General features: G+C 41.2%; 1 protein-coding gene across 4 annotated transcripts; it reads left to right on the top strand.

Annotated features, from left to right (window-relative positions):
• Positions 1 to 2,320: 2,320 nt before the first annotated feature.
• Positions 2,321 to 11,845, top strand: LOC139410758 (SECIS binding protein 2). Of its 4 annotated transcripts, none has more exons than XM_071156230.1 (18): positions 2,321 to 2,537; positions 3,129 to 3,268; positions 3,497 to 3,689; positions 3,805 to 3,880; positions 5,844 to 6,067; positions 6,153 to 6,243; positions 6,332 to 6,456; positions 6,628 to 6,777; positions 8,004 to 8,111; positions 8,221 to 8,319; positions 8,501 to 8,633; positions 8,797 to 8,960; positions 9,251 to 9,404; positions 9,505 to 9,685; positions 9,794 to 10,014; positions 10,278 to 10,432; positions 10,614 to 10,788; positions 11,105 to 11,845. In XM_071156230.1, exons 1-18 carry the CDS (start codon positions 2,529 to 2,531, stop codon positions 11,224 to 11,226), a joined length of 2,520 nt encoding a protein of 839 aa, XP_071012331.1. In that variant the 5' UTR covers positions 2,321 to 2,528; the 3' UTR covers positions 11,227 to 11,845. The 4 variants fall into 4 exon arrangements, with proteins under 4 accessions (XP_071012331.1, XP_071012333.1, XP_071012334.1 ...); XM_071156232.1 differs by having other exon boundaries at positions 2,325 to 2,537; positions 3,838 to 3,880; XM_071156233.1 differs by having other exon boundaries at positions 2,336 to 2,537; positions 3,838 to 3,880; positions 6,631 to 6,777.
• The last annotated feature ends 354 nt before the right edge of the window (positions 11,846 to 12,199 follow it).

The raw sequence follows: 12,199 nt of genomic DNA, 5'->3' as shown, positions 1-12,199 counted from the left end.
CACGATACCAATTAGCCAAGTTGTCAGCTAGAGATAAAGTGCAGGAGCTTGCAGGGATTTGTAGTTTTGCATGAGTTATTTGGGTGTGCGAGACTTGACATCAGAAGAGTTACAGGGTGTGTTAAGTGGTGGTGTCCCATCCTTTCAGGTTGTTGCCCTGAGGAAGGACTAAATACATTTAAATAGTGGAGTAGAGTGGTATTTTTTTATGATTTTATTTATTTATTTGTATTTTTGAGAGTGTTGTATTACATGGTAGGGTATTTATTTCATTTTTTTCAAGTAAAGTATATAAGGGAGTTGTACTCCAGTCTAGTAGGTGGCGGTAATGCAACATTTATTGGATGCCAACCACTGTTAAATCTCATTGAAGAATAATGTGTCTCAGTAAGGTTGGTTTCTTAGCGTTCATAGCAATGGTTATGAACTGTACCACAGAAATGGAATGTAAATCACCGAAAATAGATGTTGTGGTGGCAGCTGCAGAGTATTTAGGTGTACGAGATTTTACTGACAAGCGTTACAAGGTGCGTTGAACAATAGTGTCCCGGCCTGGTGTATAGTAAGAGAGTAGTGGAATAGTGGTGAGGTTTTAATTCATGGGTGTTCATGGGGTTCATGGGTTGGTACAATTTTTCTTCCCATTTCTTGTCACAAAGTGTAATGAATCCACACCAGAACAGTAGGTGGAAACACAGGGCTAGATAAAATAAATAGGTAAATAGGGAGGCCGGGCTGACACTCCAGTACAGTAGGCGGCGGTGTATTCACCTTTCAGTTGGTTGCGATTCGCCAATACAACGAAGAAGAAGCTTGGGAGAAGCGTGCAATTGCGGCCTGCAATTCGGGGCGTTCAAACTCCTCTTTATACTTCCATTTTTAAGCAAGGATAGGTGGGAGGAGAGGGCGCTCCAATACAGCAGGTGGCGTTAATGCACAATAACGTTGGTGGCCAGCAGCCGATAAACCTTACAGAATAATAATGCGTGGGCGATACCGGTCGATAGGAGCTGTGTTCGAATAGTCATACTAACCGTACAATTTGTGACGTAATTGAGTATATAGGATCATAGTATGTGTATAGTTAGTATAAAAAATAAAAAGTGTATAGTTAGTATGCCAAAAGTTCCCGGATGTCGTACTAAATTCCACAAAATACGAAGTATACAAGCAGTGGACACCAAGACATCAGTAGATTTATAATTGAACACATTTATGAAGATTTTACACTATTGTGGATACATGTACTGCTTGGATTCTTTACCTACGATAGAAATAAGCTGAAACAATTTTATGTACTTAATTTCATTATTCTTTTGGCCAAATTTCATATTCACAAATGTAAATTTACAAACAAAACACCACATTTTCTTAACTTACAAACATTTATTGAACTATATTTTAAGACAATTAAATACTCTGCTAACAAAAAAAGCTGTTAGAATTATATGTGTATGTACGTCCCTTAAGGTCCTTTTGTACCCCCTAGCCCAATTGTCCTTTGTATATTATTTATATATACTTGTGTTCCCACATGTACTTCCTGTATTGATTTGTTGTTAATAAAATAAAAATATATAAGCAGTGGACACTTTCCGTGCTTTTATGGACTATAATGCCGTTCACAAAATAGGCGTGGCTTTTCAGATTTTGAAGTAAATGACGGAAAATATGCAGCGGAAGTTCTACGAGGGCGGATACAAGTTCATTGCTTTAACTAATTATGACAAATGTTAAAATGTTGAGCAATGTAATAAAGTCATCACTTTTCAAATAAGTTACACGTTATGTTGGCTGGCAATTTCTTAGCTACGCTATGCTTTGAACCGCATAGAATTACAGCAGTATTTTATTTATATTTTTGTATTATTATTAATTGTTTTTGTTTGCATTACAGCAGTATGTAAGGGTATGTTAGCTACTGTTACAAGGTTAGTTGGCTACTAATACATCGAATTTACCAGGCAGTATATTAACTATATGCAATCTAACTACCCAACGTTTATTGATTTGATTATTCACGTCATTCTTAGATAAGTAGTATAGTCGCAGTGCGTTATCAATGGACATTGTTAATTCTGTCTGTCTACTCCGATATCAGAGCACTATTGTCTGAGTTTACCAGAGCGCAGAATAACTGATTAATTTACGAACGTTCAATATGGCCGGTGTCAGTAAACGTCGGCAAAGAAGCGTGATTAAATTGTTGTCAGCAGCAGATTTCAGTCACCATCGCTCTAGATAACATGAAAACAGCTTACTAGCTCTGCTAGGGCATGTAGAATGGTCAGAGTGAGGAACGCCCAGAATTGCGGGCTGCAGTTGCACACTATTGAAGCTTGGTGCTACATCATGTGCACTCTGGGTGCTCAAATTTTCCACAGCTGACTTGCCTGAGAGTTGTGTTCAACCGATGTCATGCTATGTTTGTACAGTAACTGTGTAGTCAGCTAACTGTGTGCATATATATATATATACACGACAGAAACATGACCATCTGACTTCAACTGGCAATCACGAAACAGGAGATGGACAAGGTAAGATTAAGGATGCAGTTTGTTATTGAGAAATGCCTATAGCTAGCCAAGCGAAGTAGCTAACTAGCTACATTCGCATGCTGAAAACAGGATGCTAGATAGCAACTGTTGTGTAATACTAAACTGCCATATGCCAGCCAGTTGTCGGTTGTTTGATTGGACATGACTATCATGAAATTCGACTTCGACGATTTTATTTCACGCCGAATGATTAACGTTATGTAGCTAGCTAGCTAAGATTGATAGTCGCTAGTACCGTTACATGTGCACGAGCTAGGCTAACCATAACAAACCAATTGAGCTTGAGTGGATGGGCTAGGTAGGCACTGACGCATTACTGTATCCCTGACTAGCGCCACTAGCAATTGGAAGCCGAGATAGTTTTAACTGACTTGTTAAACTAACGTGTGTATTCGTGACGTTGCAGACCCAATGTCCTTGGCCATTGCACTTGTGTTGGCTTTGAAATTACTTCCCTTACCTGCTAGTGTTCACGTACACTTGTCGCTAACTTAGACATATCTTTCCTTGTTAGTTAAATTTCAATGTAATATTATTGGTTAATTTCTTATTTGCTTTGGTATATTGCAGCAGAGCAAATTGTCACCTGCAGTCCAGCCCTTTGTTCCAAAAGTCCAGCAGGAAGGGAGATTGGAGGCCCCTAAACAACTCACAACTTCACTGCCCCTGACACTACCAACCCCTTATCTGTTAGATCAAGGTTCTAGAAGGTAGGACTAATTCATTTATTGTGCCTTTTATTGTTTCCATACATTTCTCTAAAGCAAGTACTTGCCGGAGTTGGTGTAGGGTAGTGTGTTTTTAAATGGTAAACTATTTGGTATATTCTGTCATAGAGCAGAAACATAGCTATTTTGCTATTTGTCTTCAGTTTATTGCAGATTGCGTAGCTAACATGATTGTGGAGTGAACTCGTTAATTTCTAAATCTCCATCCAGGCATCAGGCTGGTAAGTCTACTTCAGGTGACGACTCGAGAAAGAGCCCCAGGCAGAGGCCATCAACCACTGATGGTATGCGAGGAGACGCACAGAGCAAGCATGGCTACATCAGCAGCCGTCGTACCAAAGGGACAACTGAAACCAGTGCATACACAGCTGGAGAACGACTTATACGTGATCAGCAGACAAAGGTCTGTTTAATTATACTGACCACTTTGAAACCAAACTAGAATATAGCTTAATACAAACAAATTTACTTTAATGTGTATTCATATATCTCAACTGATCCCCCCCCCAACTTCACAGGCATCAAAATCTAGTTCTGATTTTTGTTCTCAGGACAATAACATGATCAGGACATCATTGGATGCACCAAGAAGAGGTAATCACACATGTTGCATATAACGCACACATATTCATAATGTTTTGTTAATGGTAGGTATCAATGTTCCCTCAAATTGTGCAACTTCCAGCGTGTGTTTACTGTGAACACTGAGGCTGTACCCGCTATAAGGTACAGTTTCAGACAGTGGCAGTCAAGTAGGCTACTGTGCCTTTTGATCATAATTTAGGCCTTCCAGGGTGGCCTACCATCAAAAAGAATGGAGAAAATGTATCCCATAACATTTTAACATGGAAATAGCTGTTCTATCATCCAGCCTACAGTAGCAACCAATGTGTGGTGTTTAATGTAGTCCTACATTCCATGAGACTTTTGAAAAACATGTAGGGCTTGACAAGGAGGTGACTGAAAATGTTGTTTGATGCAATAAACCACTTTACAAAATAAAATGCATTATTATTCCTATACTACTATTACAGAGAATAAGACAAATTATGATACCCTCTGCCTATTGACTACTTCGTTTATTCAAGACCGTCGCAAAATACTGCCCCTTTAAGACAAAAAAAGCTCTTTACCTGACTCGCTTTTCAAAGATGTCTAGAAATTTACTTGTGTTGTGCTCTTGTAGGAAGTAATCACTCCCCCATTGCTGACTACAAATGATCTATAGCTGGGCTAATAACTCTCACTAACTAGCAAAGGATGTGAACAAATGTACTTACGTGGCTACATGCAGCTCTCGCTTTGATCTCAAAACAAGCGCATCTACACATGACCTCAACACAGGCCAGATCAAAGTGAAAGTGTAGTTAAACAGTGTAATTATTCCCTCCAAGGCAATCAATCAAGTGAAATTCAACGGCCCAGACACGAGACGTATGTGGCAGGGTCTACAGGACTACAAAAAGAAAAGCTAGCATGTCATGGACGCCCACGTCACGCTTCCAGACAAACTAAACACCTTCTTTGCCCGCTTTGAGGATAATACAGTGCCACCGTCGTTGCCCGCTAACAACGACTAACCAGCTCTGCAGCACTCCACTAATCAGACCTTTATGATAGAGTGGCCAGACAGAAGCTACTCCTCAGTAAAAGGCACATGATAGTCTACTTGGAGTTTTCCAAAGGGCAACTAAAGACTCAGTCTATGTGAGACAAGATTTTCTGGTCTGATGAAACAAAGATGTAACTTTTTGGCCTAAATGCCAAGCATCACGTCTGGAGAACCTGGCACCATCCCTACGGTGAAGTACGGTGGTCGCAGCATCATGCTGTGGGATTTTTTTTTTTTTGCGACAGGGACTGGAAGACTAGTCAGGATCGAGGGAAAGATGAGTGAAGCAAAGTACAGAGATCCTTGATGAAAACCTGCTCCAGAGCAGTCAGGATCTCAGACTAGGGTGAAGGTTCACCTTCCAACAGGACAACAACCCTAAGCACACAGCCAAGACAACACAGGAGTGGCTTCGGGGACAAGTCTCGGAATGTCCTTGAGTGGCCCAGCCAGAGCCCGGACTTGAACCCGATCGAACATCTCTGGAGAGACCTGAAAATAGCTGTGTAGCAACACTCCCCATACAACCTAACAGAGCTACAGAGAAGGGGAGAAACTCCCCAAATACAGGTGTGCCAAGCTTGTAGCATCATACCCAAGAAGACTCTATGCTCTAATTACAGCCAAAGTTCATTCAACAAAGTACTGAGTAGAGTCTGAGTACTTATATAAATGTTATATTTCCGTTTTTGTTTTTATTACATTTGCAAACATTTCTAAAAACCTGTTTTTGCTTTGTTATGGGGTATTATGCATTATGGGGTGTATTGTCTGTAGATTGAGGGGGAAAAAATATTGAAATCATTTTAGAATAAGGCTGTAACGTAACAAATTGTGGAAGAAGTGAAAGGGTCTGAATGCTTTCTGAATGCACTTTATATACTCTTCCATTTGCAAGAAACTTTTTTTTTCTTTAGTGTGGTGTGTTATTTGCTTTGTCTGCAGGGGTTTTTAGAGGGACCAGATCTGCCCCAAAGTCATCAGAGAGATCTGAACCTGCCCAGTTGGATCTTGTCACGTTTGAGGTGAAAATGGCTGAATTCCCAGAGCTGGGTGGTTTGGCACCCGGCAGTCCTGCACTTCCTGCCCCACAGAAACCTGGAACCTGCTGGGGATCAGCCTCACCATCCCTCACCCCCCATCATCAGAGCTCAGTATCCACTAGTAAGGTAGGTCTACTGAGCTATAGCATGCTGTCATAAATGTTATTTCTAATTTATCTTAAGAAATGCCATTTGATTTTTGGATCTGTAGACTACACCAGTAAGAAAAGTACAAAGACAGGACCCCAGTCGATGCACCGCTTCCAGTGAAAATAGTGATGCATCCATGACTATCGCACAAGGTACTGGACCTTTTTTAAATTTAGCATTCAAAAGTAATGTAATGGTTTTTGCTGTATGCCATTTAAGAAAATAATCAATGTACTTCAGGTCAGACTGTGGAGGCAGTTTCACAGAGCAGTGGCCTAGCAGTGACCTCCTGGGCCAATGTGGCCTCCCAGCCTCCAAAGAAAGTAATCCCCAAGAAAACGGTCAATAATGGCACTCCCTCCCAGGTACTGTGTGTGCTTGATGCAAATCCTACTGTACATCTCGATCTAGCTAAAGTGCCCCCTTGCTCTCAAACTGATATGTTTAAGCTTTGATGATTTACTGAGGTAGAAATTAAGTTGACCAACATTTTCACTTTTGAAGAGAATTTGACCTTTTGTCTTGTCCTTAATTAGAAGGAAACATCTGTGCAGCAAGAAGAACAAGCCTCTGAGAAGAAGAAGAAAGGGAAGAAGAAGAAGAAGAAATCCAAAATGCCGGGTGAAGTTGGAGCGTTAGAGGAGTCTGAGGACCTGGTCATTTATCAGGAGCCACCCAAGTTTGAGGTGCAATAAGTAACAGTGCACATGTACAAATACTAAGTTTATTAGGTACACCCATCTAGTACCACGTCGGTCCCTCCTTTGCCTCCGGAACGGCCTAAATTCTTCAGAGGCATGGATTCTACAAGGTGTGGCGTTCAAGCGTAGCTCAATTGGTATCAAGGGTCCCAACCTGTGCCAGGAAAAAAAAATCCCCACACCATTACACCACCGTCATCAGCCTGTACCATTGACACCAGGCAGGATGGGCCCATAAAATTCATGCTGCTTAATGCCAAATCATGACTCTGCCATTAGCATGACGCAACAGGAACCAGGATTTGTCGGACCAGGCAGTGTTTTTCCACTCCTCCAGTGTTGGTGATCGTGTGCCCACTGGAGCCGCTTTTTTATTTTAGCTGATAAGAGTGGAACCTGTGTGGTCGTCTGCTGCAATAGCCCATCCGTGACAAAGACCGACAAGTTGTGTGTTTTGAGATGCTGTTCTGCACACCGCTGTTGTACTGTGCCGTTATTTGCCTGTGTTTGGCCTGCCTGTTAGCTTGCATGATTCTTGCCATTCTCTTCTTGCCATTCTCTTACCTCTCTCATCAACGAGATGTGCCGCTGACTGAATTTTGTTTTGTTTGTCACACCATTCTCGGTACACTCTAGAAATTGTTGTTCTGAGATACTGGAACCGGTGCGCCTGGCACCGATGATCATACCACGCTCAAAGTCGCTTAGGTCAATTGTTTTGCCCATTCTAACATTCAATCGAACAGTAACTGAATGCCTCTGTCTGCTTGCTTTATATAGCTGGCCACGTAACTCACTGTTGGTGCAAACTATTTTTGTGAACGGGGTGGTGTACCTGTTAAACTGGCCACTGAGCTCTATAGTTATGTTTTAATAATATGCTCAAAAGTGCTTTCCATTGTGAAGAGGGATATTTTAAAACACTTCAAGAGACCTCCCATTTATTTAACCTACCTAGGGAAGTCAGTTGAGAACAAATTATTATTTACAATGATGGCCTACCCCTGCCAAACCCTCCCTTAACCCGGATGATGCTGTGCCAATTGTGTGCTGCCTATTTTTAAGAAATCAAATGTATTTATTAATAGAGCCCCTTTTACAACAGTAGTTGCTACAGTGTTTATACAGAAACTGAGCCTAAAACCCCACACTGATGATATTTAGTATCAAATCAATTTAATTTATTTGTTGACTGTTTATTTTCCTCCTAGGATGAAGAAGAGTTTCCAGACTTGTCTCTGGCCTTCGCTGGTTTAGCCAGAGTGCAAGGCCACAACTCAATAGTGTTGAGAAACATGGCAAAACTAGTCAACACGGAGGTAGGGAATTAACATTACTCTTGAAAATACAAACCAGAAGCATTATAAATGAAATTACAACTTAATTGAATCAATAATCAATACACATACATTTTTATTTCTGGTAAAGGAGGGTCACAGAGAAGGAACAGGACTCCAGCCAGGTGACCAAAACAAGGACAAAGCCACAGCAGGAAAAGCTCTCCCTTCAGAGACAAAGAAGGGACAGGTCAGCATTGAACTTTACTCATGATTTTATAGGAAAATATTGAAATCTGATTCAGGCTGGCTTATTCTGTACAGACACTGTTCATGATGTTAGAAGAGCAGATAGCCTGAAAGTCAACCTCCGTTGTTGTGTAACTTTGTCCAAATGGTTATTCTTGTAAATGATGAAACCTTCTCATCAGAAAGCTGAGAAGACCAGTGGGAAGAAGAGCAAAGTCCCTGTGCAGCTGGATATTGGGAATATGTTGGCGGTTCTGGAGAAGAAACAGCAAACTCAGAAAGACAAGCAGGACACCAAAGGGGTCATCCTCTCAGGTTATATTACAGCAGAAAAAAACTTCAGTCATTTTTTAAAATTTTTTACTCATGGAACTTTTACATGAAAAATAGCACTGATGATGATACAATGCGTACACATTGCTACCCACGTTTTGCATCATGCTATTCTAACATATCTTCGACACTTGTTACTATGTAGTTGGTGGGTCGCTACCTGTAGGCCATAAGAACGCACTAATCCAGAAGAAACCATGGACACAGGATAAGATAGCCCACAACCCCTTGGACTCGACCAGCCCTCTGGTAAAGAAGGGCAAGCAGAGAGAGGTTCCCAAAGCTAAGAAACCCACACCACTGAAAAGGGTGAGTCTCTCAGACCCCAGCTATCTGGAAATATGTATGGACTGTGTTATCATTCCCTAGCTTGGATTAACTCTGCCTTTCTTTACTCCCACAAACATTTTCTGTGATGGTTAAATGTTTTTACCCTATTGAATGCTTTGCTGAATGGTGCACGGCTATTGGACGAGATCATGCTTGATAAGCCTTACTTTAGCATGCATTTTAGACCAATCTGTCTTTAAATACGTTTTTATAGTCCCGTACTCTACTGCCACCCTTTACCAGTATTGTTTTGTCTGTTCAATCTGCAGGTGATTCTCAAGGAGAGGGAAGACAGGAAACAGAACCGTTTGCTGGAGGAGCGGGCACTGCCCCCTTCAAGTGAAGAATCCAAGATGGCCGGCGACATAACAGAGGAGCTGTGTGAGGCCATCGGCATAGACCAGGACCAGCGTGACTCTACGGGTCAGACAGAACTTCACTTCATCATTTTTAGAGTAGAAAATGTACTGTAAGTATTTCTGACTAAGTGTAAGAGGTAATGTGTGTGTGTGTGATACTTCAGATGTAAGCAGCAGCCCTACTAGCCCCTCTGTGCTTGAGGAGCAGTCAGAAGTACAGGGGGAGACTGAGGGGGACACTGAGGAGGAGACTGAGAAGGAGACGGAGGAGACGGAAGAGCCAACCAACCAGCCACAGCCCTGCCCTCCCTTTCGACCCAAAATCCACAGCAGGAAATTCAGAGAGTAAGCCATCATGGTTTCCATTTCTTACACTGACAAGATAAGATTCTAAACATATACTCTTAACCATACTGGATGACACACACACACCATTTAAATATTGTCTCCCAGTTACTGCAGCCAGGTGCTGAGTAAAGATGTGGACGAGTGTGTGACCAACCTGCTGAAAGAGCTGGTGCGCTTCCAGGACCGGCTGTACCAGAAAGACCCTATGAAGGCCCGCATGAAGAGACGTCTGGTCATGGGCCTCCGGGAGGTCCTCAAACACCTCAAACTCAGGAAGGTCAAGTGTGTTGTCATCTCCCCCAACTGTGAACGGATCCAATCTAAAGGTACAGCATACTCATTAGACTTAACTTCTACAACCTGGGTTTCCTGTGTTGACTGAGATTCCAGGGGCATTATCTCACCATTGTCTCTTTAGAATTGTTGCTTTTCATTGTTTATATTGTACACGCAAGAGAAAAATGACAATACCCAGTCCTTGTAATGTAAGTAGATTTTAAGCAGGTGAAATGAACTTTTCTCATGTTTTGCCCTTTTTTCAGTGTTTACAGTGCACAATGCTAAGGATCATGTATTCCCTCTTCCACAGGCGGTCTGGATGAAGCTCTCCACACCATCATTGACACCTGTCGGGAGCAGGGCGTTCCCTTTGTGTTTGCCCTCTCCAGGAAGGCCCTGGGCCGGTGTGTCAACAAAGCTGTGCCTGTCAGCCTTGTGGGCATCTTCAACTACGATGGAGCACAGGTATGGGCATTCAATAAAACTGGAGGCTTAGTAAGTGCTGCTGGACATTTTTGTTTAGTCTTAATGATACAATGTTGGAGACTTGAGTCACGTATTGCATGATACAAACCAGAGACTAAGAAGATCATTGTTCTCTTGAAACTGTTAAGGATGTGGTTACGGATTGTCTTTGAATCTACAGGACCATTACCACAAAATGATTGAACTGTCGTCCGAGGCGAGGAGAGCTTATGAGGTGATGATAGAAAACTTGGAGTTGACATCACAAGGAGAACAAGAGAACCAAGCAGATCAGCTGAGCACTGGGCCACTGCCATCTCCACCAGCCTGCTCAGAAACAGAGGAGCCAGAGTACAGTAAGCGAACAAGTTCCATTCACTGACTGTCAAAAGCAATTTACATTACACTAAATACTTGTGTGGAATCTGCCATGACTGGAATCTCCTTCAAACATTTCCCTAGGTTAATTTCCATTTAGCTACATTCCTTGGCGATGCATGGGTGGCCTGATCTGGGCTTAGAACAGTTAGTGTAAATTGTGTCTTAGTTGATAAGAAAAACAGGTATTTACCAAGCCTGTTTCTCTGCTTAGTTTATGTAAGGTGGGATACTAACTGAATGAAGGACTGCTCGATGATTTTGTTTATTTTCTCTAAATCCCTCTTTCCTCAGTAAAACTGTGGAAGAAAATGCTGGAGAAGGAATGCAATCACAAGTTTTTAAACTTCGAGGAGCAGTTTAGCTCCATCCCCAGGGCCAGTGACTGTAAAGAACAGATGGATGAGAAGAGTTGATGATGGAGACTGTGCCTAAAAACCCACTTGATGCCAGCGCTGACTGTCAGTCCTGAAGGAAATACTTGATGGCACACTATAACACGATTAACCCCCTGATGTTGCATCCCAAATGGAACCCTATTCCTTATATAGTGCTATATTTTCTTTGACCGAGCCCTATGAGTGCTAGGTTAGGGAATATTGTGCCATTTCAGATGCTGACAGATCAAAATTGATCTATTTCCTGGGACCAAACCAATCACTAGAAGTAACCCTTCAGCATGTATTTACACTGCTCCATGATGACAGGTTTATTTACCTAATGTGCCTAATATAAAATAGAATCAAAGTATACTTTTATCTGTGAATGTTAGATGAGCGACATGACCTCAAGATGTCCACAGTAGTTTTTTTTTCTGAAACAATGGAAATGCCACCAACGGTTTTGTTTTCTTGTGTTCAAATTAGGCATATTATTTCCTTTGTCAATCATGTGTGTACTTATAGTATAAGGTTGAGATTCAGTGATTGTTTCTTTGAGGCTACACCAGTCAACAAATGTCTGCTGTCATATACACTGATATGAACTTTGGTCTTTGACATTAGCCGAACAATAAAATTATAATTTTATTCTTAAGAGACAATGTCTTGTCTTTAAATAATTGTCAATACCTAATGAAGGTTATATAATTTTGTCAATTTACTTTGTTACATTAATGTGCAATACTTTAATAGCATTTTTTAAATTGTTAAATGTCTTTTATAACAGATATTAAAATAATTATGGTTCAGTGATCAATAATGATTTGAAGTGATGTATATTGTATTTACATTCTATTCCTTCAGATGCATCATTTTGAATGTGACTGTAGTGTCAATGCAGTAAAACTGCCCCAAATCAAAATGATCAAAGCTGTACAACGAATCAGTTATTCTTGTTTTAAGCAATTACAATGAAAAATCTTATTCAACATTCATCTAATGTCTTAAC

This window comes from Oncorhynchus clarkii, chromosome 6, assembly GCF_045791955.1.
Source record: "Oncorhynchus clarkii lewisi isolate Uvic-CL-2024 chromosome 6, UVic_Ocla_1.0, whole genome shotgun sequence".
Lineage (NCBI taxonomy): Eukaryota > Metazoa > Chordata > Actinopteri > Salmoniformes > Salmonidae > Oncorhynchus > Oncorhynchus clarkii.
The sequence above is the reverse complement of the archived record's forward strand: the minus strand, read 5'-3'. Positions and strand labels throughout refer to the sequence as shown.

Excerpts from the sequence above, each read along its gene's own strand:
- LOC139410758 (XM_071156230.1), top strand. Across the intron at positions 6,778-8,003 it reads AGGAGCCACCCAAGTTTGAG|GATGAAGAAGAGTTTCCAGA; the intron begins GTGCAATAAGTA and ends TTTTCCTCCTAG. Across the intron at positions 8,320-8,500 it reads CAGAGACAAAGAAGGGACAG|AAAGCTGAGAAGACCAGTGG; the intron begins GTCAGCATTGAA and ends CCTTCTCATCAG.